Source organism: Bison bison, unplaced genomic scaffold (genome assembly GCF_000754665.1).
Source record: "Bison bison bison isolate TAMUID 2011002044 unplaced genomic scaffold, Bison_UMD1.0 scf7180017864229, whole genome shotgun sequence".
NCBI classification, from domain to species: domain Eukaryota; kingdom Metazoa; phylum Chordata; class Mammalia; order Artiodactyla; family Bovidae; genus Bison; species Bison bison.
The window spans coordinates 1,421,676-1,447,144 of NW_011494801.1; the positions used below are offsets into that span (position 1 = coordinate 1,421,676).

Sequence of the window (25,469 nt, forward strand, 5' to 3'; positions counted from 1 at the left end):
CCCCCCCCCCAACCCCCCCACACACACAATGAACAGAGATCTTCTGGGATGAGAATCCCCAAGAGGCACAGTTGAAAAACACTAAGTTTTTTTGGGGTCTCCTCACATGCCCACATTATGATTCTGTGACTTTGTGGGTTCCTCAGCCAACATTCTGACCAAATACATATCAACAACTTCTCTTTGCTGAGGGTCATCTTCCCCGTGACCCCCCTCTAGGCTTGGAGCCTGTGTTAGGCAACAGGCCAAGGCTGTGGCCACTAGGAGCCTCCTGTGAGGCTGCCCCCTGACTGGACTTGGCCTTGGAGGAGGCACTGCACTGCACTGAGCTTGCTTCCTATTTTGTAAAATGGGACAAGAGCACTAACCAGTCATGGGGGCTGGAGGGGGATGTTTATTCCCTGGATAAAAGTGGAGTGAGCCAGGTTAGTTTAGTGGCTCTGGGAGAAATAAGTTTACATGTTTCATTCCATGGGCCACCACCAGCAGTTATGGTCTGTTCAGCCAAGGGCTGAATGAATGGGAGGTTGGATCTTAGAAGGAAAGTCCTGGGGTGACAGGCTGCTTGCATATGTGAAGGACATTGCTTCCAGATATCAAAGATTCTTTGTCGCCTTGAAATTCACACAAAAATAAAACAAGCAGCCAGCTTTGTTTGGCTGGGTTAGATGGAGGCTGTTGTCCATCATCCTTCCATACTCCCGTGGTACAGCCTGCAGAAGCCCTAATGCTAGGAGCCTTGGGGACCTGCAGGGAAGGCCCCAGTCAGGCTACCTCCCGGTTTCCAGTGCACAGTGCTGAAGGGGTCTTGCTATCTCTTCTTCATTCCTGCCCCCTCCCTATGCCTACGGGAGCCTGAGATGGTGAGGCCAGCCCCTGCCCCCAGGGTGTATTGGAGTTACCCCTCTCTGGAGGACCCACCCAATACTGTGTTTTAATGCAGCCACTGCCTCACTTGCCCAGAGAAGGACTGAAAAACCTGGTCATTATTCTAGTCACTGTTAGAATGTCCTATATGGACATACGTACACATAGAGAAATGTCAGGTTGACTTGATCCCTCCAACTGTGCGAGAGGCAGCTACTTGTCTGGAGCTGCTAGTTAAACAGTAAAGGAAATGCTGCCACTTGCTGCCGTTCCTAGGAACTGCACTGGTGGCTCCTGGGTTCTTCCTGTTTAGTAAGTCAATTCAAATCAATAAGGATTTTGTAGGGCATGAGCTGGGTTCCCAGCACTGTCCTACGAGGAAGGGGTGGTGTTTATTGAATTTCACTCTCTTCAGAAGATAATGATCAGTTATGGAAGAGAGGAGTTATTACATAAAGTGAGTTTTGTTAGCACAATTGTTGCTGCAGTTTCTAGAACGGCATCTTCAAAAACACTGGCTCATGTGAATTTTCACTGTAAAGCCCAGAAATTAAGAACAACCAAATCTGTTCTCACAGTGGCCACAAGGCTCCTTGAAAGACTGACCACTCTGGAAGTACGTCTGATGATGCAAACTCATGGAGCCAGAGGTACCTGAGAGCTGCAGGAGGCCTTAGAATCGCTTATTCCAACCCACTTGCCTGCTTGGGTCTTGGCTGGGAAGGCTGAGGCCAGGGCATCCATCTAGCTCCTGTCAAAGCCAATTGGGGACTTTTTGGGCGGTCCAGTGGTTAAGACTCCAAGCTCCCAGTGCAGGGGTCATGGGTTCAATCCCTGGTTAGGGAACTAAGGTCCTGCCTGCAGTGCAGCTCCCCTCCCAGAAAAAAGCCAGCATCAGAAAGGGCTGGGAGGGGGCCTCCTGAGTCCCAGCAAGTGACTGATCCACTCCAGCACCATGCCCCCCAGTGCTGGGCCTTAAAAAAAAAGGTCACAGAGAGTTCTGTTGAGTGAGTCTCTCTCTTTCCATCACTAAAGTCATCTCCCTCAATAAATATCTCAGGTTTATAAGAAGTCAGTATTATTCTTCTTATAATTCAAGTAAATTAGAATATAGGTCCAAGAAGCAATGTCCCCAAATGTAGGAAAATCCTGTGTGTTTTTTTCTGCTCTGGCCTCTGTCCAACAATATGGAAGTCATCAATTTCCTTTTCTTCGTCACCACCATCATCATCATCACTGTCATCATTCCTGCACGTTGAAGATCAATACACCTGTGGAACGAGAATCAAGCTGTAAGGACTTTACACAAAACAGGAGTCAATCTTTTTAGATAATGTAAAATCCAATAACAGACAAGAAACCTGACATATATTCGTCACAAAAATATCTCTAACTAATAGCATGCTGCTGCTGCTAAGTCGCTTCAGTCGTGTCCAACTCTGTGTGACCCCATAGATGGCAGCCCACCAGGCTCCCCCGTCCCTGGGATTCTCAAAGCAAGAACACCAGAGTGGGTTGCCATTTCCTTCTTCAATGCATGAAAATATATTCATATGTGTATATATATATATGTGTGTGTGTGTGTGTGTGTGCGTGTGTATGTATGTCTCAGACATCGACCGCTTTTAGAGGGCAGGTACACTCCAACGGTAAAGAATTTTCCTGCAGTGCAAGAGACCCAGGTTCAATCCCTGGGATGGGAAGATCCCCTGCAGAAGGCAACGGCAACGCACTCCAGTATTCTTGCCTGGAGAATCCCTTGGACAGAGAAGCCTGGTGGAATACATACAGTACATAGAGTCACAAAAAGTTGGACATGACTGAGCAACTAACACTTTCACTTTCACAGAATCATGTTCTTTTTTTATATAACCAACACAATGTCTAGAATGTAGGGGGTACTCAATAAATGTCTGCTTAATCAAAATGAAAATTCAATGTTTTGGAAAATGATAGTTTATAAACAACACTATTGGTGAGGTTTCCCAAAATATTATTAGCTCAAGGAAACGATTTCAATAATACCTCTGTCGGGTTTCACTCCAACTCTCTGGTTTCTTGTGATATTTGTGACAAACAGAATGGATAGTCACTTGCCCTTTCTGTTTGAAAACCCTCCAATTGTTCTCCCACATTGTTAAGGTCATGGGCTGAAGATCTTATCCCCCTCAGACATAGTCTGCTCCCTCATAATGACCATGAAGGCATCCTTCCTGGAACAGGAGGCCTCCTGTGTTTGGATGTCCTGCTTGCTCCAGCGCATAGAGTCAGGTAGTCTTGTTAGCGGCAAGAAGAGGGAGAGGTGAGGGGGCCCCTGCTGTGCCTAGTACCCGAGGAGGTAAGTGAGTTCCTGCAGCTAAGCGGTGAAGTGATGAAACCAACTTTTTGTTCTCATTCCAATTGTGGCTTCTGGGCTCCAACCAGAACCCCACCTCCCTTCACCTTACTCATTTGCTTGTTTTGGTCCATTTGCTTTTATAGAAGTCACTGCCCAGTGCAAACCACCCTCCTAAAGTCAAAGTGAAGAGCTCACCTCTGATTGAGAAACTTCAGGTAAGTCCAGAATGGTTACCTATCACTACCTCTTATCCAACATTTGCATGTCTGAAGGATGGGAAGCTCTGCTGCTGCTGCTGCTAAGTCGCTTCAGTCATGTCGACTCTGCGTGTCGACTCTGTGCAACCCCATAGATCGCAGCCCACCAGGCTCCTCCATCCCTGGGATTCTCCAAGCAAGAACACTGGAGTGGGTTGCCATTTCCTTCTCCAATGCATGAAAGTGAAAGTGAAGTCGCTCAGTCATGTCCGACTCCTAGCGACCCCATGGACTGCAGCCTACCAGGCTCCTCCGTCCATGGGATTTTCCAGGCAAGAGTACTGGAGTAGGGTGCCATTGCTTTCTCCGATGGGAAGCTCTACTTAAAGGCAAAACACTAAAATGAGGACCCTATCAAATGTGAACTCATGTCAGCACCTAGCAGAGGTTGAAGAGAATGGGATATCTTATGGGAAAAGGACATGATAGTGCAAGAAACACTCCAGGAATAGCCAAGTCCTTTCCAAGGCGTAAATGCAGCCACAGACCACTTCAACCTTATCCAGGGCTGAAATTCAGTTGCTAGACATCACACCACTATGGCCAAATTCATTGTTTGGAAAGCGTCCTGTCCTTCCTTGTCGCCAGTTACCTGGCATGCCCTCACCACTGTGCCCCCTGGCTTTCCTAGGAGTGTGAATGGGGCATATAACTGCACTTGATCTCACAATCTTGTGGAGACAAGATTTTCAAGGGTTAGTGTTAGTCACTCAGTTGTGTCTGATTCTCTACAGCTCCATGGACTTTAGCCTACCAGGCTTCTCTGTCCATGGGATTTCCCAAGCAAGAATACTGGAGTGGGTTGCTATTTCCTTCTACAGGGAATCTTTCCCACCCAGGGATCAAACCTGGGTCTCCTGCATTGCAGGCAGATTCTTTACCATCTGAGCCAATAGGGGAGCCAAGATTTTCGCATATGATACAATAAAAGACATATGGGAGAGTAAATACCAGAGATCTAAATTGTGGGTAACTATCCGACTCCTACTGCTTTAGACCAGGACTTTTTTTTTTTTTTTTACAGTTGGTATGATTTTTCTTTTTTAAATTTATTATTATTATTTGGCTGCACTGGGTCTTCGTTGCAGCATGGGCTTGCTCTAGTTGCAGCTCATAGACATAATTGCTCCGAGGCATGTGGGATCTTAGTTCCCTGACTAGGGATCAAACCTACATTCCCTGCTTTGGAAGGCAGATTCTTAACCCCTGGACAACCAAAGAAGTCCCTAGACCAGGACTTTTTAACCTCAGCATGATTTGGGCTGGGTAATTTTGTTTCAGGGAGCTGCCTTGTACACTGCAAGGTGTTTTAGCAGCAGTCCTTATTCACTGGATGCCAGCAGCACTCAATAAACTGACAAAGAAAAATGCCCCCAGATATTGCCAAATGTCTCATGGGAGCAAAATCATCCCCCTGCCCCCAACCTTAGGTGAGATCCACTGCTCTAGAATTATAGAGCAAGAAGAAAGTCAAGTGGTCAGGAATAATTGACGAATGCTTTATGAAACACCTATTCCCTGAGTTGGTCCTTAAGAAGGGTGGCTGGAAAGGAGGGAGGGAGGGTCTCCTGGTGTGGGAACAGTGTGAACTGAAATACAGAGGAGGAGCAAGCATAATATGTCTGGGTCAGGCCTGTAGAAGATGCTCAAGCTTTCACTGCAGTCTCAGCAAGGCCCTCCTGCACTGGATTCTCCTGTCTGGGTCCAAGTAATGACATTGGTTCATCAACCTTGTTGTGGAGCCATTCTTAGGGATGTGTCAGGACAAGTAGTCACAGCCTCTGTAGTTTCCAGCTACGGGAGAGCCCAGAGATTTGGCCCCCAGCCTGATTTGGGGTTAAGGAAAGCACCTCTGGTTTGGGGTCATGAGCCTACCTGGTGAAGGATCAGAAAGAGTCTTTCTGAAGTTTAACTCATCATGAAAAGCCCTGATTCCATCTCAGTTGCAGGGAAGGGGTGGGCTGCCCATCACTATAGAAGGCTGCAGGGCTCTCATGTACCTCACAGGGATCTCTCACAAGGGACCCCTGAACTCAGACCCCCCTCCTTGATGTCAAGGGTGTAATGCAGGACACCTACTTCCGCCTCCCTGCAGCCCACCACAGCCCTCAGTCAACTGCTAGAAATTATCACGAAGACTATGTACCTTGAAATTTTGGTCTTATTCCCCTTTTCTGGTCATTAACAAGTGTCTTAGGGAAACATGGAAACCTGAGAATGAGGTTTTGATCTCCAATGGTTTAATCTTATGAAGAATGTCAGTAACAGTATATAATTTGGCCGAATCCCTTAGGAACCTTACTTTGTTGGAACTATGTAGGAAAAGAACTAAGAAATGCATCATCAGATCAATTTTTCTTCTAAATATTCTATTGGATGAGATAGAAACTATGATGTTTCTTCATTGGAGAAGTTCGTAATTCAAAGTTCAAGGGACTTGCCTGGCGATCCAGTGGCTAAGACTCTGCACTCCCAATGCAGGGGATCCCTGCTCAGAGAACTAGATCTGGCAAGCTACAACTAAAGATTCTGCATGCTGCAACTGAGAACCAGTGAAGCCAATTAAATAAAAATAAAATATTTTTTTAAAAGAACTTTTCCACTGGCTAGAAGACCCACTTTATTTGTGAACAGTATTTTTTAATATATAATTTTATTGATTCATTTTTGGCTGTGCTGGGTCTTCAAGGTGGCTTCTCTTGCTGTGGAGCACAGGCTCTAGGGCTTGAAGATCAGCTAGCTGTGCTCAGTAATTGCAATTGCCCAGCTCTAGAGCACATGCTCAATAGTTGTGATGCACGGACTTAGTTACTCCCGGGCATATGGGATCTTCCTGGATCAGGGATCGTGTCTGTGTCTCCTGCATTGGCAGGTGGATTCTTTACCACTGAGCCACCAGCGAAGCCTGTGAGCAGTCTTACAGAGAGAATTTCCCAGGTTGACGTTGAAAGGGGAAGAAGACCTCTTTTAATGCCCAGTTAACCTCCCCACTGCCAGGAAGCCCTCCGAGCCGTCCCAGTACATCAGCTCCCTCAGCCTGTGGGGTCCAAACCTGTCCCTTGGTACCTGCCATATGCTGCTTTTAGACGTGGCATGGGCTCACAGTGTTACTATTTAACTTTTATATTTTTAATTTTACCATGACACAATCTTGTCTATATTATAAATTCTTCCTTAAAATCACAATAGAAGTACTAATGTCATCTTAAACATGTATAATGTTCTATACTTTGCAAGTCCGAAAGTACCATGTAGGAGCTCTTCAGGATGACAGAGCCTTGGCTGACAGGAGGGTAACACCGAGGAAAGTCTGGAGGGAGAGGGTGTGGGTCAGATAAGACAGGAGAGAGTAATGGGACCAGAGCATAAGAGACTCTGAAGGTCAGGCTCAGTCAATTGAGCAAATAAAGAATCCAAGATACGGAAATGCTACTGAACTCCCTGTAGGTCGCACAGCTATCAGGTGAAAGAGTAGATATCTGGAGTCAGATGTGTCTGCGTGGAGAGCATCGTCTGCCCTCAAGCCTGGTCCGTTCCCAGCAGACTTCGCTGCAGGCTTTCCTGCTGTGGCCGATGCAGCTGGGCAATGATTTGGAAACGTAGAGGGTAGAGCTGGAGGAGCCGTTCCCCTAGATGATCCTAGAGGACTCAGGGCACTCACATTCAATCCCTCCTGCACTTTCTCTGAGGCAGTCGGATAGATCTAGGACCACCTGCCTCCTCCCCCAACCAACCTCATGACTCCCTTAGGCCCTGGTTACCTTTGGGTAACCCCTCCTCTTTGCTTGCCCTCAGGGTTCATTGTAGTCTGGTTTCAACTGCACTGTGATGCCCAGGTTGGGGCACACACTTGGATCTGCACTGCCAGCTCCCCCTGGAGGGGCTTGGTGGCCTTCTCTGTCCATCATTCTGGTTGTCTACTGAGGAAGACCCTGTACTTACTTGGAGGCTGAGGGACAAAGAGACCGGGCTTGAATCCCAGAGCAGATTCCTTAAACACTTTGCTAATTTGTGCCTTGGGAACAAAACTGAATGTGTAGGGTAGAGGGGGAAACTGCACATGCCCAGCAAAGAGGAGGCATCCTGTAAGTGGTAACTGCTCCTGACTCTGATGAGAAGGATGGTGAAGGTGCTGACTTAGTGTGAGATCCTGGTGCCTGCAAGTCCTGGCAGTTGCTATTTTGGCCGCTTTGTCTATAAATTGGGACTGTTCCATGCATTTTTCTTAGATCAAATCAGTACTTCCTGGGCATTCTGGAACGCAGGCTGGAGTAAGCCAGGTAGCAAAAGGTAGAGAGAGTAAGCAGGTCTTCCAGGAGCAGGACGTGCTGTGACAATGGATAATTGGTTAGGAAGTTAGAAAAGCCTCATGGTACCTAGTCTCAGTCAGTTCTAAGGCCAGGAAATCAACATGCTAGAGTAGGAACTTTCATCTTCTCTCTATCCTTACCTGAAATTCCTCATCTTTCCCAACAGGCCAATTTAGTCTTTGATCCAGCAGCCCTGCTTCCTGGGGCCTCTCCCAAGAGTCCTGGATTCAAGGCCATGGTGTCACCATTTCACAGCCCGCCTTCTACCCCCAGCAGCCCTGGAGTGCGATCTCGGCCCAGCGAACCAGAGGAGGTGCCCATCAGCTTTGACCAGCCTCCTGAAGGCAGTCATCTGCCCTGTTACAATAAGGTACTGTCTGGGTCCTAAGTATTGTAATGTCTTTGTTTATAATGTCTGTGGAAACGTGGGTGCTGGGCAATCCTGAATTATCTCTACCCTGCTGTTGTCCTGGAAAAAGGAGGACACACCTTAGCTGTGGTCAGAGTGCTTTTTAACAAAAGATATGTCTCCTCTTTCTGGCAAGTGATCCCTGAACTAAGATCACCCTCTACCTAGCCTGTCTCTCTCATCCCCTCTCCCTGCAACTTGCTCCCCTCACCTGAAAGGCAGGCATGGGGAGGGAGCGAGTTCTCCATCCTTTGTGGAGAGAGAGGGGGGAGTTCACAACTGACCCCAGCTGAGACATATGTCAAAAGCAGTGACTCAGCAAAAAGGAGGACAGGGTCACTAGGTTGACCTGTCCTGACTTGATTCGAATACTCCCAAGTGACCCGAGTAGGCTCAAATCATTTTTGCTACATCTTGCCCTAGTTAAAGGGCTTCCCAGGTGACGCTAGTGGTAAAGAACCTGCTTGCCAATGCAGGAGACGTAAGAGATGCGGAATCGATCCCTAGGTCAGGAAGATCCCCTGGAAGAGAACATGGCAAGCCACCCTAGTATTCTTGCCTGGAGAATCCATAGGCAGAGGAGCCTGGAGGGCTACAGTCTATAGGGTCACAAGAGTCAGACACGACTGAAACGACTTAGCCTGCTCGCACACCCCAGCACACATCCAAACTGTTTCCTTTGCAAAAAGATGTGTAACAAGGCTTGTTTCTGTGGATGCTGCCTGGTACTCAGTGTGTAATTTCATCAGATCCCTGCCCTACTGGAAGGAGGTAAGAATCAGGGAATCAGAGGTGCATACAATCCAATACACTCCAACAATACACCCAGCAAATTTGGGCCAGAGCCAGGGAGAGGCTAAGAGTTAAAGGGCTCCAATGCCAGGAAATGGTATTAATAAATGTATGTGACTTTAGAATTATGGATGGAGAGACCAGGATCTTCTGGACCCTTCCAGAAAATCCATCTAAGAAAAAGAGATCAAATATGCAGAAACAGGTAGAGCCCAAGGAAACAAAGAGGTGATGGGGTGGGCTTGAGCCTGCTGGCTGGGGGCAAAATAGGGATCCTTCAGCCCAGAACAATGGAGAGACCCCTGGGAGCAGAGAGGAACCCCGGGGAGAGCCCTAATACTGGGTCTTGTGACAGCAGTGAGGGAGCAGATGGGATTATTTCTGAACCCTGCAGGCCATGAGGACTGAGGCCTTGATGGCTCAGACTGAGGCCTGAGGCTAGCCTCTCTGTGGTCTCAGCAAAGTTTCTGGGAAGCTCTTTTAAAACCAAGCACTCATTCTAAACCCGGAGAAGGCAATGGCACCCCACTCCAGTACTCTTGCCTGGAAAATCCCATGGACGGAGGAGCCTGGTAGGCTGCAGTCCGTGATGATTGAGCGACTTCACTTTCACTTTTCACTTTCATGCGTTGGAGAAGGAAACGGCAACCCACTCCAGTGTTCTTGCCTGGAGAATCCCAGGGACAGGGGAGCCTGGTGGGCTGCCGTCTATGGGGTCACACAGAGTCGGACACGACTGAAGTGACTTAGCATAGCATAGCATAGCATTCTAAACCACTGAGACGAAACTAGGATTGACAAATGCAAAATGTTACGTGGCGTGTGGCATCTTAGTTTCCCAGCCAGGGATCACTGGCAGGGGGCACTCTTAACTGCTGGGTTATCAGAAAAGTCCCTACTTTGCACATTAATTTTTAAAGGACAGATCATGTGAATAAAGTAGGGCATCTGATATAAACATGCCCACTGAACTTCTGACGAAGTCCAGTGGACGAAGGTGAGGCCTAGTTCTGAGTCTCACACACTTTCCACTTACCTTTGTCAAAGTAGCGTCCTCAAAATGTTAAAACAGGACTAATATGAATAGAGATTTTGTTCAACTTGTTAATTTATGAGGAAATCTATAAGGTGGTAAAGCTCATTCAAAGAACTGGTTATTTATAGGCAATTAAATAGAACAAATGTGAGAATAAAATTGCTAAGTTAGACACCAAACTGATTGATGTTTTACAGACCAATAAAATCTTAGGGTATCTTTTCTTATTGGATAGAAAGCATTTTTATCTTCATCCACACAGAAAAAATTCTGCTGCTGCTGCTGCTAAGTCACTTCAGTCGTGTCCGATCTGTGTGACCCCATAGACGGCAGCCCATCAGGCTCCACCGTCCCTGGGATTCTCCAGGCAAGAACACTGGAGTGGGTTGCCATTTCCTTCTCCAATGCATAAAAGTGAAAAGTGAAAGGGAAGTCGCTCAGTCGTGTCCGACTCTTCTCGACCCCATGGACTACAGCCTACCAGGCTCCTCTGTCCACGGGATTTTCCAGGCAAGAGTACTGGAGTGGGGTGCCATTGCCTTCTCCGAAAAATTCTGCAGGTTACCATATAATACCATAATCCCATAGGGCTCTACCTATAATAAATAGCTATATCCTCATGGAAAATCAAATGATCCTCAGGTGGGGCTTGTGAAACTGGCATTGAAAGAACATGCGTCCTCGCCTTGGCCGTTTTCACAGATGTCCATTCCTTAACACTTTCTTCCAGGTGCGGACAAGGGGCTCCATAAAAAGGCGCCCTCCCTCCCGGAGATTCCGAAGGTCCCAGTCAGACTGTGGAGAACTGGGGGAGTTCAGGGCCGTGGAGCCTTCCCAGGAGAATGGTGCCAAGGAGGAAAGTGGGGACGAGGTGTTCCCAGCCAAGAGCAAAGCCCCAGGATCCCCTCCTCTGAGGAGGACGTCCAGCAGGACAGAGAAGCTGGAGGAGAAGAGCAGGGCCGTGGGGGAAGCCCAGGAGCCGGAGAAGATTGCGGGGGGCTCTGAGGAGGGGGCTGGCCAGCATCCAGCCCGAGCCTCCAGCTCAGAGGCGGAGGATGGGTGTGGGAGCCCCAAAGAGGAGAGACCGGCTGGAGAGCAGGCGGAAGAGCCTACAGAGGTGAAGGAGAGGGTGGCCAGTGAAGAGGAGGAGCCCAGACAAAGCAGCCAAGACACAAAGGAGCTGGAGGAGGGAGCCGTGGAGGAGGAGCCCCCTCAACCCCCTCCTGGAGGAGGGGCGGGCGGCCACAGCCCAGAGCAGGGGACCAGCGAGGAAAAGCAAGATGAAGGGGCCAGCCTCAAGCCAGGCTGCAGCCCCAACTCTGGAGCCCACGCCCAGCCAGACACCAGCAGCGAGGTCCCCAGGACAGAGGTGGGCAGCTTGGCTTGTCCCTCCCACCCCACTCCCAACCCCCAGGACAGGGCAGGGCCAGCTCACCCTTTTCCCCATGCCCTACCCCTTATATCTGTCACCAGTCAGCCAGATGTGCAGTAGCACAGGTGCTGGATTGAGACAGGCTGTCACTGATGGGGAGCAACAGAAAGGGAAGTGTGTCTTATGCTCTGCCTCTCACTGCCTCGCAGTCCTGGCATCTTTCTAGGTATGACTGAGACCCACACATCAAGGCCTCCTGATGTAGTGTCCGGGCCTGGGCTCCCTGCTGTGGTGGATTCCAAGAGCAAAGGAGGTTCTCCTTCCATAGCAAACTCACAGTCTAGCACCTGAGACCAGCAATTCCTTAGGGTGCAGTAAAGAAGGCAGGGCTTCTCCTAGGGAAGCCTGGAGCACAAGTTGGGGAAAACAATTTGTATGTGGAGAGTGCCAGTGGAGCTTCAGGGCGAGGGTAGCTTTTGATTTGGGCCTTTAAAGGAGCTTTTGTGACTACAATAAAAAAATAGAATAAAAAATTTTAATATAAGCTATACTCCAATTAAAAATAAAATGAAATAATTTTTAAAAAAGAAAGCACACAAAATGAATAGAGGGGGCTTTATGTTCCATCTATGTGACTTCCCTGATGGCTCAGACAGTAAAAGCGTCTGCCTGTAATGCAGGAGACCTGGGTTGGATCCCTGGGTCAGGAAGATGCCCTGGAGAAGGAAATGGCAACCCGCTCCAGTACTCTTGCCTGGAAAATCCCATGGACGGAGGAGCCTGGTAGGCTACAGGCCATGGGGTCGCAAAGAGTCGGACACGACTGAGCGGCTTTACTACACTTTATGTGCCACCTATTCACGCACAGGGGTTAGATTCCTACTGCACATGGGTAGGGGGAGTGCCTCAGTCCCTTCCTTCCTGCTGGGCCTGCATTTATTCACCTAGCTCCTTCCACCACTCCCAGGAAGCGTACCTTAACCTCACCTACCTATGCCTCAGGAGCAAGACCAGCCTTCCACAAGAAGAGTTCTGTGTTCCATCCCCTACCACCACCCCGACAATCTCATCAACAAAGTCACCCTCCAGTGTTTCCCCCTTCCCTTTGTATCAGTTCATTCATTCACTCAAGCCACCATCAGCCTCCGACTGCATTAGCCTCTTATCTGACTTCCTGCTTCCTTTTTTTCCGCCTACATAGTCCATTCTCTGTACAGCAACCAAAGAGGTGTGCTTGTGTGTTCACTCTAGATTTTAGTAATTTCTAAAATTACTCATGTCTTTAGGGCTGCCATAACAAATTACCACAAATTGGCAGCTTAAAAACAATACAAATGTGTTGTCCCACAGTTCTGGAGGCCAGAACTCCAAATGCAAGGTGTTGGTTGGGTTGCTTCCTTATGGAGGCTTGGAGGATGAGTCTGCTCCATGCCTTTCTCCTAACTTCTGCTGACTGCTGGCAACCCTGAGAATCCTGTCTTGCCTTTTCCAGCTTCTGATGGTTGTCAGCAATTCTTGGCATTCCCAGGTTTGAAGACTTATCACCCCAACCTCTGACTCTGTCTTCACATGGTCTGTCTCTGTGTGCCTCAAAACTCCCTCTCCTCTCTCTTATAAGGACCCCAGTCATTGGATGTCGGCCCACCCTAAGTCTAGAATGGTCTCATCTTGAGATCCTTAAGTATGTCTACAAAGATCCCCTTTCCAAATAAGGTCACATGCACACGTACTGGCGGTTAGGATTGGACATATCTTTGGAGGAAGACAACTCACTCACCTCTGCTCCCCCTTGTTCCATGGCTTCCAGGGCACTCAAAACACAGATTCCAAACCCTCTGTGAGGCCCTTCTCTGCATGGGGGCCCCTGCCAAGCTTTCCCTGACTCTCACCCTCTCTGTACCCCAACCCTGCCAGTGTTTTTGGTTTGGTTTGGTTTTTTCAGTGGTTAATATCTAGATCCTTGAAGCAAATAGGTGAAGTAATTTATAAGCACAAAATTGGTTGAACAGACTGAGAGCCTGTAGCTCTCAAATGCCATCTGAGAGCTGTCGTTTAGGACTGTGCCCAGATTACATAAGGCCTGGCGTGTGTACACCCTTCTAGCCCCGCTTCTTTGTGGTTGTGTTTTTATACTCCAAATTGTTAGTGTTCAGGTCCTAATGTAACTTTTGAATGTTCTTTCCTTAATAGCAATAGTTTAAAATTTTTGATGTTTTGATTTTCAAGATTTTCATTTTTTTATTACTTAAATGCGAGGTGCTACCTCTTTACAAGAGCGTAACAGCATCTCATTTCTTACTTAACTGCATGTGTCATATCCTCACTATGTGCAGAACACTGTACTAGTTACAGTGTGTGTGTGTGTGTGTGTGTGTGTGTGTGTGTTGGCAACAAACACACATCCACTCCCAGGGAGATTTTAATTGAAGAATGATAACTTCTTGAAAAAATTCTTGAGGATTTAGTATGTTAAATTCTTTAATATACAGGGATAAATACGGGTATGTGTGTGAGGTGCCAAGTGAACAGCAAAAAGACTCAGGGGAAAATAATGTCTTTTCCAGAAACTGTACATCCAAACTTCCCCTTTTTCCCTTGAATCAAACCAATAATAATACGCTATTCACTGGGACTTTTCAGTTTATCTACTCTTCTTTAAGAATTGGCAAAATTTGGTAAGGTAAACAAAAGGTATGGTCTACAGATTCCTAGTGTAATTGTAAAATAGAAGCTGGAAGACATAGCAAGGACCTTCTCCTACTTTGCCTATTTTATTAATGTCAGTTAATAAATTAATGAACTAAATTAATAAATGTTAGAATCATTTTCCAACTGACCTGTATCTAAAATTACTGGGTAAGCTGTCTAATTTTTATTACATAGTACACAGAATAAATTCTCATTTTCAAGATTCTAGCAACATGGGAGTATGGAGAATGGATTTTTTTAAATTGATTTACAATATTGTGCTAGTTTCAGATGTGCAGCAAAGTGATTTGATTATACATATATATGTGTATACATCTGTGTTCTTTTTTCATTCTTCTCTATTATAGGTTATTACAAGATAGCAAATATAGTTCCTTGTGCTATACAGTAAATTTTTGTGATCTGTAAGAATGAATTTTGAATCTCTGCCCTCATCTTTCTCTTTGTGCCTTCTCTTCTAGTAGACATAATCACCATAAATCACTCAGTGTTCATATTTTCAGTCCTATTTGGGTTTGATGGGCTGAGTTGCAGTTATTTTGGACAAAGATATATTTTTTTAATTCCTGCATACACTTATCCCTTCCTCTTGACAGTCTTTGACATTGAGTATATTCTTATGTAGTTGATCTGATCAATATATTTCTACCAATCAAAGAAGATGGGGGTTAGATGTGGAGGTCAGGGGTGGGGGTGGTACTAGAACAGTGTTTCTTTATTGTGTGCTGCCTCTGCCTGATCCAGGAAAGACCTGGGACAGGTATGGTATCCCTGGGGAAGCCTGTGCCCAAGGGGCCTACATCATAATTGTCCTCACCGGGAAATCCTGTGGCACCACTGCCTGAGGTATTTTGGTTCCAACCTTGACCAGGCTTGAGAAGACCAAAATAAATTATCTGGATTTATACAGAGGTTCTTTTGTGAAGCAGTTTATTCTGATGAGTAGAGCTGATATCCTTTGTGTCAACTTGAGCTCTGTGACTTTGGATGATTCCTGTCCCTTGGAGACAGTCACTTATGAGCTGTCCTTCTGTATGTTTTTGTTGTCCTTCTGCACCTTAATCTTGGTTTCACCATGGACCTGCTCTGGTTTTCTGTATTAATCCCCAAAGTCCAGTCACTCTCACACCCACCTCCTGAATGTCATTGGTGGAATGCACAAAACCATGCTGCCTGGATCTGTTATAAACTCTTGCCAACCTGGCTGAACCATGTCCATCCTCTGCAGGGACACCCTTCACGGCTTCTCTGTCATCCTATTTTCATCCCCATCCCTCCAGCTCACTGCCTGCCTCTTCCTCTCCTGCTTCGCAAATGACCTCATCTCCTGTTTACCCAAAAGGAAGACCGGCCTGTTCGTCACCTGCCTCACACCCTCAAAGAGTCTCTTTTCCCTGTGAATCCGAGGAGAGGCCCTTTATCCTTGATAAGATTACCCCTCTTGTTTGCTGTATCAATCGTTTTCTGGACTTTTCTACAAGATATTTGTAGAGCATACGTGTGCCTTTTAAGCAAGGGGGTTAGCCCAAGATTTTCCTGTTCGGTTACCCGTCTGTATTTCTAGCACCTCACTAGCTCGCCCCTTTCTGCCTACAAACATTTATCTCTAATCCTAAAGATAAATCTCTCAACTCTGCTTTCTGACCCTCACGCTTACCAATGACTTTGAAGCTCCTTCATGCCCTCCCATCCACCAAAGACCTGACATGTCTCTGCTCTTGTCATCCTCACCTCTCTGAAATAGCTGATGCTGGCAACCCACCCTAGAAACCACGTCCATTCTTTGACCTCTGGCTGGCTGGGCTGCCCTGGCCCCTTCTCAGCCTCTGGGCAGCATCATGACGCCTGCACCTGGTCCTCCCCATCACCTCCTGGCCTCTCCTGACTGCTTAGCACCAGCCAGGCTCTCACATGGTCCCAGCTGCGCCCCACAGGCCCAGCAGCCCCTCCTTCCACACTCCCCAAACCAGGCTGCTGCTTACTTTGTTTCTTCAGTTACTTTCAACTGAACCTGAAACTCCTTTTTACCCATATACATTCCTGCTCATGAGGAACTTTTCTTCTTTCTCTTTGATTCTTCAGCAGTGTTTCCGGATGATGAAATTAAAGGGAATGAGTGATGAGGGGAGAAGCTAGGGCAGCGAGGACATGGGAGGCCAAGCATCAAGGAAAAGGCAGTGTTCTTGTTGAGAGCCCAAGCTCTGATCCCGGGGTTTAAATCCTGACTCCCCCACTTGCTAGCTCTATGACCTAGGGAAAGTCACTTGACCTCTCTGTGCCTTAATTAACCCACCTATAAAACAGAGTAAATAGAAGTACCAAACTCATATTGCTTTTGTGAGGAATAAATGTGTTGATGAGTATGAAAAACTATGTCAGTCACATAGTATTATTATCACTATTACTATGGTTACCTGACTTAGCATCCCCAGGAAGACAAGCTGAGTGTCCAGATTTCCCTACTCTCCTCCTAATTTATTCCTTCCTCTTTTGCTCTCAGGACAACACCCCTGTCCAGGACACTAAAATGTGAAGAGCACATTGCTTCTAGTGATGAAGCTGCTGGAGCCATGTCTTTGAAAGTAGCAGCAAGGATCATAGTAGCAGCAAAGGAAGCCATTGCAGGACACGATGGGCTGAGAGTCTGAAGTCAGCCTGAAGACACAGGGTGCCATTTCCCAACCTCCACACCGTTGCAGACGGAGAGTGGATCTGAGGGCAGAAGACTTTGATCAGCTTGAGTTTGTGTCACTTGATGGACTTTTTTTTCTTTTTTTTAAGAAAACTTATTTAAAACAATTTGCTCTGTTGACAACTCCCCAGGGATACTGGTCAACCTGTGGGGCCCAGATCCACACCCATATATCCCTACAGCTGACCTCAGAACTGGACTGGCATTTAGCTAATCAGATTGAGTTTATATAAAGTGATAGCCTTTTTATTATTCCTAAGTTTTCACAGTTCTCAAATGTAAGTAAAAACTCATTTCAGGTGGCTAGAATCAAAGTAGTATCACTGGAAATATACATCCTGTAAGTTACAGAAGACCTGAAATTGTATGGAGACCCTGAAACAACCTTTCAGCTTGGTCCAAATTTGACTGGTCAACCAATTTTGAAAACACTGGACTAGAAGAGATAATTATTGAAACATTTAAAAATATGTGTCTGTTCCAGCGACAGGAGCTTTGAAGGTGAAAGCAAAGTTGCTTAGTCGTGTCAGACTCTTTGTGACCCCATGGACTGTAGCCTGTGAGGTTCCTCCATCCGTGGAATTTTCCAGGATTTTCCTTCTCCAAGGAATCTTCCTGACCCAGATATTGAAACCAGGTCTCCAGCATTGCAAGCAGACGATTTTACTGTCTGAGCCACCAGGGAAGCTCCCCATCTGGAGCTATCCCATCTGGTAATTTACCAGGAGCTTTCCCATCTGGTAATTCTCTAGTTAGGAATTTTCAGCTCATCTCCTTCTGCCAGGGGACAAGGAGGCAGAGGCAGGCAGCAACTCCTTTGGGGAGGAAGAATATCAAGAGGTTTCACAGGTCTGCACTTCATTTCCTCTTCCTGAAAGCAGAGCAGTGATACCTGAGCAGTGCCTGCCCTCTGGTTTATCCTGGGAAGATAACGTTTGTGCTTCCAGAAGGGGAGCCCCGAGCATGAATTAGATATCTCCTGGGAAGTGCATTGGGCATCACGATGTGCCACCTACATAATAAGGACATCCTTCCCTGACTTGAATGGAAACCCAGGGTCTCCTCCCCGACTCCGGAGGGATGGAGTGGGTCGTTGGCCTGTTCTTGAATAGCTCTTGCTTAAACGTTCTGTTGAGAGAGTACAGGAAGCTTCGCTAGGAACGGGGGGCCTGACTACCCCTTTCTTAACATACTCTCTCCCCCCTTCACACACTCCTGCTGAAAGATACTTGTCCAAATAAATCTTAATCTTTAGAGTTGCTCCTTATTCAGATTTATTTCAGTATCTCAACATACGATTTGGTAGTTGGAGCAGTCGTTTTTCTGAAGGTCTCTTAGACCATACTCTATCTACTCTGACTTCAAAAAGTAGTTTTCCAGACTAAAAGGCCTTATCTCACCACTGGTACCTCAGTTTTTATCACCTCATTACAGTTTTTCTAACTCCAGAATAGTATGAATATTTGATATATACATTTTTTCAAAAACTATTTTTAAATTGAATGTAGCTTCTAAATCTTGTAATCTAGTGAAGACTGATACTATAAGTTTTGTATTTTAGCAGAGTTTGGGAGATATGTGTGTCAGTTATTTTGAGATCTATATACTATCTGTCTATCTACCTATCTAATCTCTTCACAGAGATGTATACCCCCTAAACAATACATGGATTTATTTATATATGTCTTTGGGTTGTTTATATATGCATGCACATATCTAGGCAAGAGTTTTGAGAATGTGAGCTTGGCTGTGGGTGTGTGTGGTGAAAGGGGGAAATATGCCATTCTTCCTTACTAGAAAAAGGAATGGAATAGATGGGATGTGAATGTAGAAATAAAACTCTATCTTACATACCTTACAGTAGCAGATGAAGGAGCAATAAAAATGACAAGAATGTGACACTGAAGGAGCATGTGTGATGGTATCAAAGGTCTCACCAGTTCCCTGTTAATCACATATTTGATCTGTTTTGTGAGAACATAGAGACCCTATTCCCAGGCATTGTTATTGGTGACTCCTGGTGGGGAATTCATGAAGCGAACCCAGGACCCTGTTCCTTGTTGGTGCTACAGCCTGGGTGTTCAATGCTCTCTCTTCTCGAAACACTGTGATTCAGCGATGCATCGCTATAGTTGAGACTAGGACTTCACACTGGGGATTAAAGAAATCCATTTGTGTTTTAGGTGGGACAGTCATCACCAGGCCAGGAAGACTTTCTTTCATTCAGGCTCCGTTAATAGGTTGAAGGAAAACACTGTTTCTTCACAGCTGCAAGGTTGAAGAAAAGAGTCAGAATCATTCTTCCAATTCCTTTGTAGTCCAGCTTGAATTTTAAACTGTGTTCCTCCTTTCTCCAGAGAGGGAGCATGAAGAAAACCTGACTGTTTTGAAGGAATATGCCAGTATTGAAAAGAGGCTGTGATGCTGTTTCAGCTGCATGTAGCATTAGGTAACCAACCAGCTACCCACAAAAACCCCGGAGACTCAGGACTCCACTCTCTTCACCAAGGTCACCCTGAAAAGGATCCAGTTTGCCAGACCAGTTTTAGCTTGTGACCAATTGACTAATCATTAACATATGTTAGATAATGGAATAAACGAATGGATGAACAAATAGTTCATCATCTTTTGATTAAGTACTCTTGGAGGTGTAAAAGTTTAATGCAGTTGAATGAATAAGGACCTTCAGCTGCTAATGAAAGGAACTCAAACTGGTTGATACAAAACAGCTATGTCTATGAATCTCTGTCTCTCTCCCCCTCCTCCTTTCTCTATTTGCCTATACACTGAATAATATACATTGACAATCCATGGACAGACCTGAATACAATCAATTAAGCAATGTCAGAAATCTCTGTCTGTTACTGGTCTCTGCTTTCTTCTGTTGACCATAGTCTCAAGTAGGCTCTTCCCAGCCTGCAAACCCAATAGAAAGGGCTTATTGTTTCCTAATAACTGTAGGGGAAAGTCCTACAAAGGTTTTCTGTAGGCTCCATGGGGATCACATACCCATGTCTGAACCGATCGTTATGAACAAGGAGATGCAGAGATCAGATGGGCCAGCCCTCGGTCACATGCTGTCTCCTGCAGTTAGGGCCTAGGTGAGTTAGTTCTATCATCTTCAAGGACCGTGAATGGGAGTAACAGGGTGCCTCAAGGTTAAAGCAGAGTGCTGTTACTAAAAGAAATGATGCTGGGTAGGCAACAACGAAAAACAAAACAGAATCTGAGCAAAATTTAAGTGCTACCCAAATAAAACAGAATTTGTTTTCAGAAGCCACCAAAGAAAATAGTCTCATTTTTCGTGTGATGTTTGCTATGGCCAGAGCCAGTCTGGAGCTCCAGTGGGTTAAGCCAGTGTCTGTGTTGTTCATTGCGCCAGTGCCTCATGTGTTATAGGCGCTCAATAAATATTAAGTAAGGAATGACTGAGCTGATTTCAGACGGGAGTAGGATTATCTTCAACATTTATCACTGCCCTACAACTCCCTCACTGATACCAGATGCCTGAAATGTTTTAATTACCAACTGATTCCATTGCCTCTAGTCTTCCCAGTCAAAATGCATATCCTGAGAAAGAGAATATTTTAAACCTTTGTCATCACATCTTGAATTGAGTTTGTTCTAGAAAACCTTCTAGAAGGGATTGAAAAAGAACAGCAGAGTACATGAAAGTCTAGGGGCAGTTTAACACATTTTCCTGAGTTCCCAGTCTTGCTTAGAGTAAGCCAGGCCCAGTGATGTCATGATCAGAGTGCCTATGGAGGCTGAGAAAACCATTACTCCAGTTCTGCTCTCCGAGTCAAGAAGAGCCATGGGAATTCCGGAGAAACCACAATTGCAGTCAAATGGGGCAGGAAACTGTGGTTCTTTGATCCTCCTCAGAGAAAGAAGAGATGATGAATGTGTTAAATGCCTCGCAGTGTAAAGGGAGCCACCCACTTCAAAAACAGGAACAAAGAGAATTACTGACTTCTCTTCCTGGAAAGTTCTGGGCTCTCCATGGGACCTGCAACACCCTGGCACAGTCAAGGAGATGCCATGAGGGAAACAGGATGTAGAAGGAAGAGGTTGAAATGGGCTAGGATTCCTCACTGGGCACTCTTGTCAGTAATGACTCTGGCCCTTGATGGTGTAGTTGTATATGAAGTTTTGAAAAAATTACTTGTATTTAGACAAACCAATAATGTCAGTTTCTTCCCAGGTGGCTCAGATGGTAAAGAATCTGCCTGCAAAGCAGGAGACGTGGATTTAATCCCTGGGTTGGGAAGATCTCCTGAAGAAGGGCATGGCAACCCACTCCAGCATTCTTGGCTGCAGAATTCCACGGCAAGAGGAGCCTCGCAGTCTACAGTCCACAGTGTCTCCGAGTGGGACATGACTGAGCAACTAACACTTTCACTTTCATAATGTCAGTTGGGTTTCCTTGGTGGCTCAGTCAGTTCAGTCACGCAGTCGTGTCCCACTCTTTGCAACCCCATGGACTGCAGCATGCCAGGCTTCCCTGTCCATCACCAACTCCTGGAGCTTGCTCAAACTCACATCCATCGAGTCAATGATGCCATTCAATCATTTCTTCCTCTGTTGTCCCCTTCTCTTCCTGTCTTCAATCTTTTTCAGCATCAGGGTCTTTTCCAATGTGTCAATTCTTCAAATCAGGTGACCAAAGTATTGGAATTTCAGCTTCAATGTCGGTCCTTCCAATGAACACCCAGGACTGATTTCCTTTAGGATTGACAGGTTGGATCTCCTTGCAGTCCAAGGGACTCTTAAGAGTCTTCTCCAACACCACAGTTCAAAAGCATCAATTCTTTGGCGCTCAATTTTCTTTATGGTCCAACTTTCACATCCATACGTGACTACTGGAAAAACCTAGATGGACCTTTGTTGGCAAAGTAATGTCTCTGTTTTTTAATACCCTGTCTAGGTTTTTCTTTTTGCTTTTCATTGCTTTTCTTCCAAGGAGCAAGAGTCTTTTAATTTCATGGCTGCAGTCACCATCTGCAGTGATTTTGGAGCCCAAGAAAATAAAAAAGTCTGTCATTGTTTCCCCATCTATTTGCCATGAAGTGATGGGACCGGATGACATGATCTTTGTTTTCCGAATGCTGAGTTTTAAGCCAATTTTTTCACTCTCCTCTTTCACTTTCATCAAGAGGCTCTTTAATTCTTCTTCCCTTTCTGCCATAAGGATAGTATCATCTGCATATCTGAGGCTTTTGATATTTCTCCCTGCAAACTTGATTCCAGCTTGTGCTTCATCCAGCCCAGCATTTCACATGATGTACTCTGCATATAAGTTAAATAAGCAGGGTGACAATATACAGCCTTGACATACTCCTTTCCCAATTTGGAACCAGTCTGTTGTTCTAACTGTTGCTAGAGTCTGTCCGGTTCTAACTGTTGCTTCTTGACCTGCATACAGGTTTCACAGGAGGCAGGTAAGGTGGTCTGGTATTCCCATCTCTTTAAGAATTTTCCAGTTTGTTGTGATCTACACAATCAAAGGCTTTAGTGTAGTCAATGAAGAAGTAGATGATTTTTTGAATTACATACTGTTGAAGTCTAGCTTGAAGGATTTTGAGCATTACCTTGCTGGTATGTGAAATGATTGCAATTGTGCAGTAATTTGAACATATTTTGGCATTGCCCTTCTTTGGGATTGGAAGGAAAACTGACCTTTTCCAGTCCTGTGGTCACTGCTGAGTTTTCCAAATTTGCTGGCATATTGAGTGCAGCACTTTCACAGCATCATCTTTCAGGATTTGAAATAGCTCACTTGGAATTCCATCACCTCCACCAGCTCAGTTTGTAGTCATGCTTCCTAAGGTCCACTTGACTTTAGACTCCAGGATGTCTGGCTCTAGGTGAGTGATCACACCATTGTGGTTATCTGGGTCATGAAGATCTTTTTTGTATAGTTCTTCTGTGTATTCTTGCTTACTCTTATTATCTGCTTCCATTAGGTACACACTGTTTCTGTCCTTTATTGTGCCCATCTTTGCATGAAATGTTCCCTTGGTATCTCTAATTTTCTTGAAGAGATTTCTAGTCTTTTCCATTCTATTGTTTTCTTCTATTTTTTTGTACTCATCACTGAGGAAGGCTTTCTTATCTCTCTTTGCTATTCTTTGGGACTCTGCATTCAATGGATATATCTTTCCTTTTTCTCCTTTGCCTTTTGCTTCTCTTTTCTCAGCTATTTGTAAGGCCTCCTCAGGCAACCATTTTGCCTTTTTGCATTTCTGTTTTCTTGGGGATGGTTTTGATCACTGCATCCTGTACAATGTTACAGGCTTCTGTCCATAGTTCTTCAGGCACTCTATCAGATCTAATCCCTTGAATCTGTCACTTCCACTGCATACTCATAAGAGATTTGATTTAGGTCATACCTGAATGGCTTAGTGGTTTTCCCTATGTTCTTCAAGTCTGAATTTTGCAATAAGGAGTTCATGTTCTGAACCAGAGTCAGCTCCCAGTCTTATTTTTGCTGACTGTATAGAGCTTCTCCATCTTCATCTGGAAAGAATATAATCAATCTGATTTCAGTATTGACCATCTGGTGATGTCCATGTGTAGAGTCTTCACTTGTGTTGTTGGAAGAGTGTGTTTGCTATGACCAGCACGTTCTCTTGGCCAAACTGTTAGTCTTTATCCTGCTTCATCTTGTACTCCAAGGCCAAACTTGCCTGTTACTCCAGGTATCGCTTGACTTCCGACTTTTGCATTCCAGTCCCGTATGATGAAAAGGACATCTTTTTTTGGTGTTAGTTCTTTAGGTCTTCCTAGAACCGTTCAACTTCAGATTCTTCAGCATTAGTGGTTGGGGCATAGACATGGATTACTGTGATATTGAATGGTTTGCTCTGGAAACCAAGATCATTCTGTCATTTTTGAGACTGCACCCAAGTAGTGTATTTCAGACTCTTTTGTTGGCTATGATGGCTACTTCATTTTTTCTAAGGGATTCCTGCCCACAGTAGTAGATAAAATGACCATCTAAATTAAATTTGCCCATTCCTGCCCAGTTTAATTCACTGATGCCTAAAATGTTGATGTTCACTCTTGCCATCTCCTGTTGACCACTTTCAATTTACCTCCACTCATGGACCTAACATTCCAGGTTCCTATGCAATATTGTCCTTTATAGCACCAGACTTTACTTCCACCACTAGACACATCCACAGCCTGACGTTGTTTTAGCTTTTGTTCAGCCTCTTCATTCCTTCTGGAGCTATTCCTTCGCTCTTCTCTGGTAGCATATTGGGCACCTACCCAACTGGGACGTTCATCTCTCAGTGTCATATCTTTTTGCCTTTTCCTACTGTTCATGGGGCTCTCCAGGCAAGAATGCTTAAGTGGTAATTACCTTGTAGCAAAAGCAATAGAATACACTGCTGCTGCTGCTGCTACCGCTGCTAAGTCACTTCAGTCGTTTCCCACTCTGTGCGACCCCATAGATGGCAGCCCACCAGGCTCCCCCGTCCTTGGGATTCTCCAGGCAAGGACACTGGAGTGGGTTGCCATTTCCTTCTCCAATGCATGAAAGTGAAAAGTGAAAGCGAAGTCTCTCAGTTGTGTCCGACCCTCAGCGACCCCATGGACTGCAGCCTTCCAGGCTCCTCCGTCCATGGGATTTTCCAGGCAAGAGTACTGGAAGTGCCATTGCCTTCTCCGAATAGAATACACAGATTAAAGTAAAAAACAAACAAAAACAGATACAATATGGAATCAGATTTGTTCTTCCCTATGAAGAACAAATGAAGGGAAGGTGGTCCTAGGTCTAAGTTTCTGCCCACTGACACTGCCTTCTCCACTCCTCCAAGCTAACAAGGCACCTAACTCTGTCTCCCTCCCTGCCCCTTTCATGGTCCTCCCCATCCACCACACCTTCTAAGACTTGGGTAGTTGCTGTGCCTACCATACCACTTCCTCGCCATGTCGCCTGAAATACCTAACTGCGAAATGAGGTTAGTACGTGAGAGACAGATTGTTACAGATACGCAGTGCGTTCAGTACATGCAAGGCTCTAAAAAGAGTGCGTGATCTCAAAATGAACGTTGGAAAAAAAGTTATCTGTCAATACTCTCCCCTTTGAGAATTCTTTGTCCCAACACTTCCTTGCAGGGATAAGGTGCATCCTTTCCCATTTCTTGCCAGCTCCTCGAGGTTTTTCCCGCTCCACCCACCCATGAGCGTCGTCGGCAGCCGAGCGTCTTCCGGCGGCCAAGCAGAGGCTAGGAATGCGGATGAGGCACGCTGCACACAGCCAAGTGCTCTGAGGCTGGTCTGAGCTGAGAGCGGCGGGACCTCCCCGCAAGTAGCGAAACTGGTGGCATGGGGACCCTGGGCTGCGAGCACCTGGCGGAGTCCGAGACGTCCGAGGGGCCCTGCCTGCGCCCTCCTAGCCCCGGCTTCCACCGCCCTGCGGCCCCCGCCTTCCAGGGGCTATCCTGGCTCATGGAAGGCGGCTTCCGGGATCTTGTGCGGATGGCCGCAGGCGGCGGCGCAGAGCCCAGGCGCCGGGAGATAAGACCGACCCCGCTGGGAAAAAATGCGCGTCCCTTCCTGGCGTCTCTCTGGGTGGCGAAAACGTTTTGACCCGAGACCTGGGAAATGAGAGGAGATTGTCCAGCCGAGGTTGGTCGGGTGGTGCAGCTGGCGGTCGGATAAGGCTGAAGGGAGGC

At 46.1% G+C, this 25,469-nt stretch overlaps 2 protein-coding genes across 3 annotated transcripts in view; both read left to right on the plus strand.

Moving 5' to 3' along the window:
• RCSD1 (RCSD domain containing 1) overlaps positions 1–18,681 on the plus strand; it is a 73,141-nt gene extending 54,460 nt beyond the window's left edge. For both annotated transcript variants that reach the window (XM_010846009.1, XM_010846008.1), the window contains 4 exons: positions 3,349–3,420; positions 7,939–8,142; positions 10,740–11,378; positions 16,591–18,681. In XM_010846009.1, the coding sequence (XP_010844311.1) occupies positions 3,349–3,420; positions 7,939–8,142; positions 10,740–11,378; positions 16,591–16,623 (948 nt within the window). In that variant the 3' untranslated portion in view covers positions 16,624–18,681. The remainder of the gene's footprint in view (positions 1–3,348; positions 3,421–7,938; positions 8,143–10,739; positions 11,379–16,590) is intronic.
• Positions 18,682–24,720: 6,039 nt separating this feature from the next.
• MPZL1 (myelin protein zero-like 1) overlaps positions 24,721–25,469 on the plus strand; it is a 90,217-nt gene continuing 89,468 nt past the window's right edge. Inside the window, exons 1-3 of the mRNA XM_010846032.1 lie at positions 24,721–24,752; positions 24,943–25,055; positions 25,228–25,422. Of these exons, the coding sequence (XP_010844334.1) occupies positions 24,721–24,752; positions 24,943–25,055; positions 25,228–25,422 (340 nt within the window). The remainder of the gene's footprint in view (positions 24,753–24,942; positions 25,056–25,227; positions 25,423–25,469) is intronic.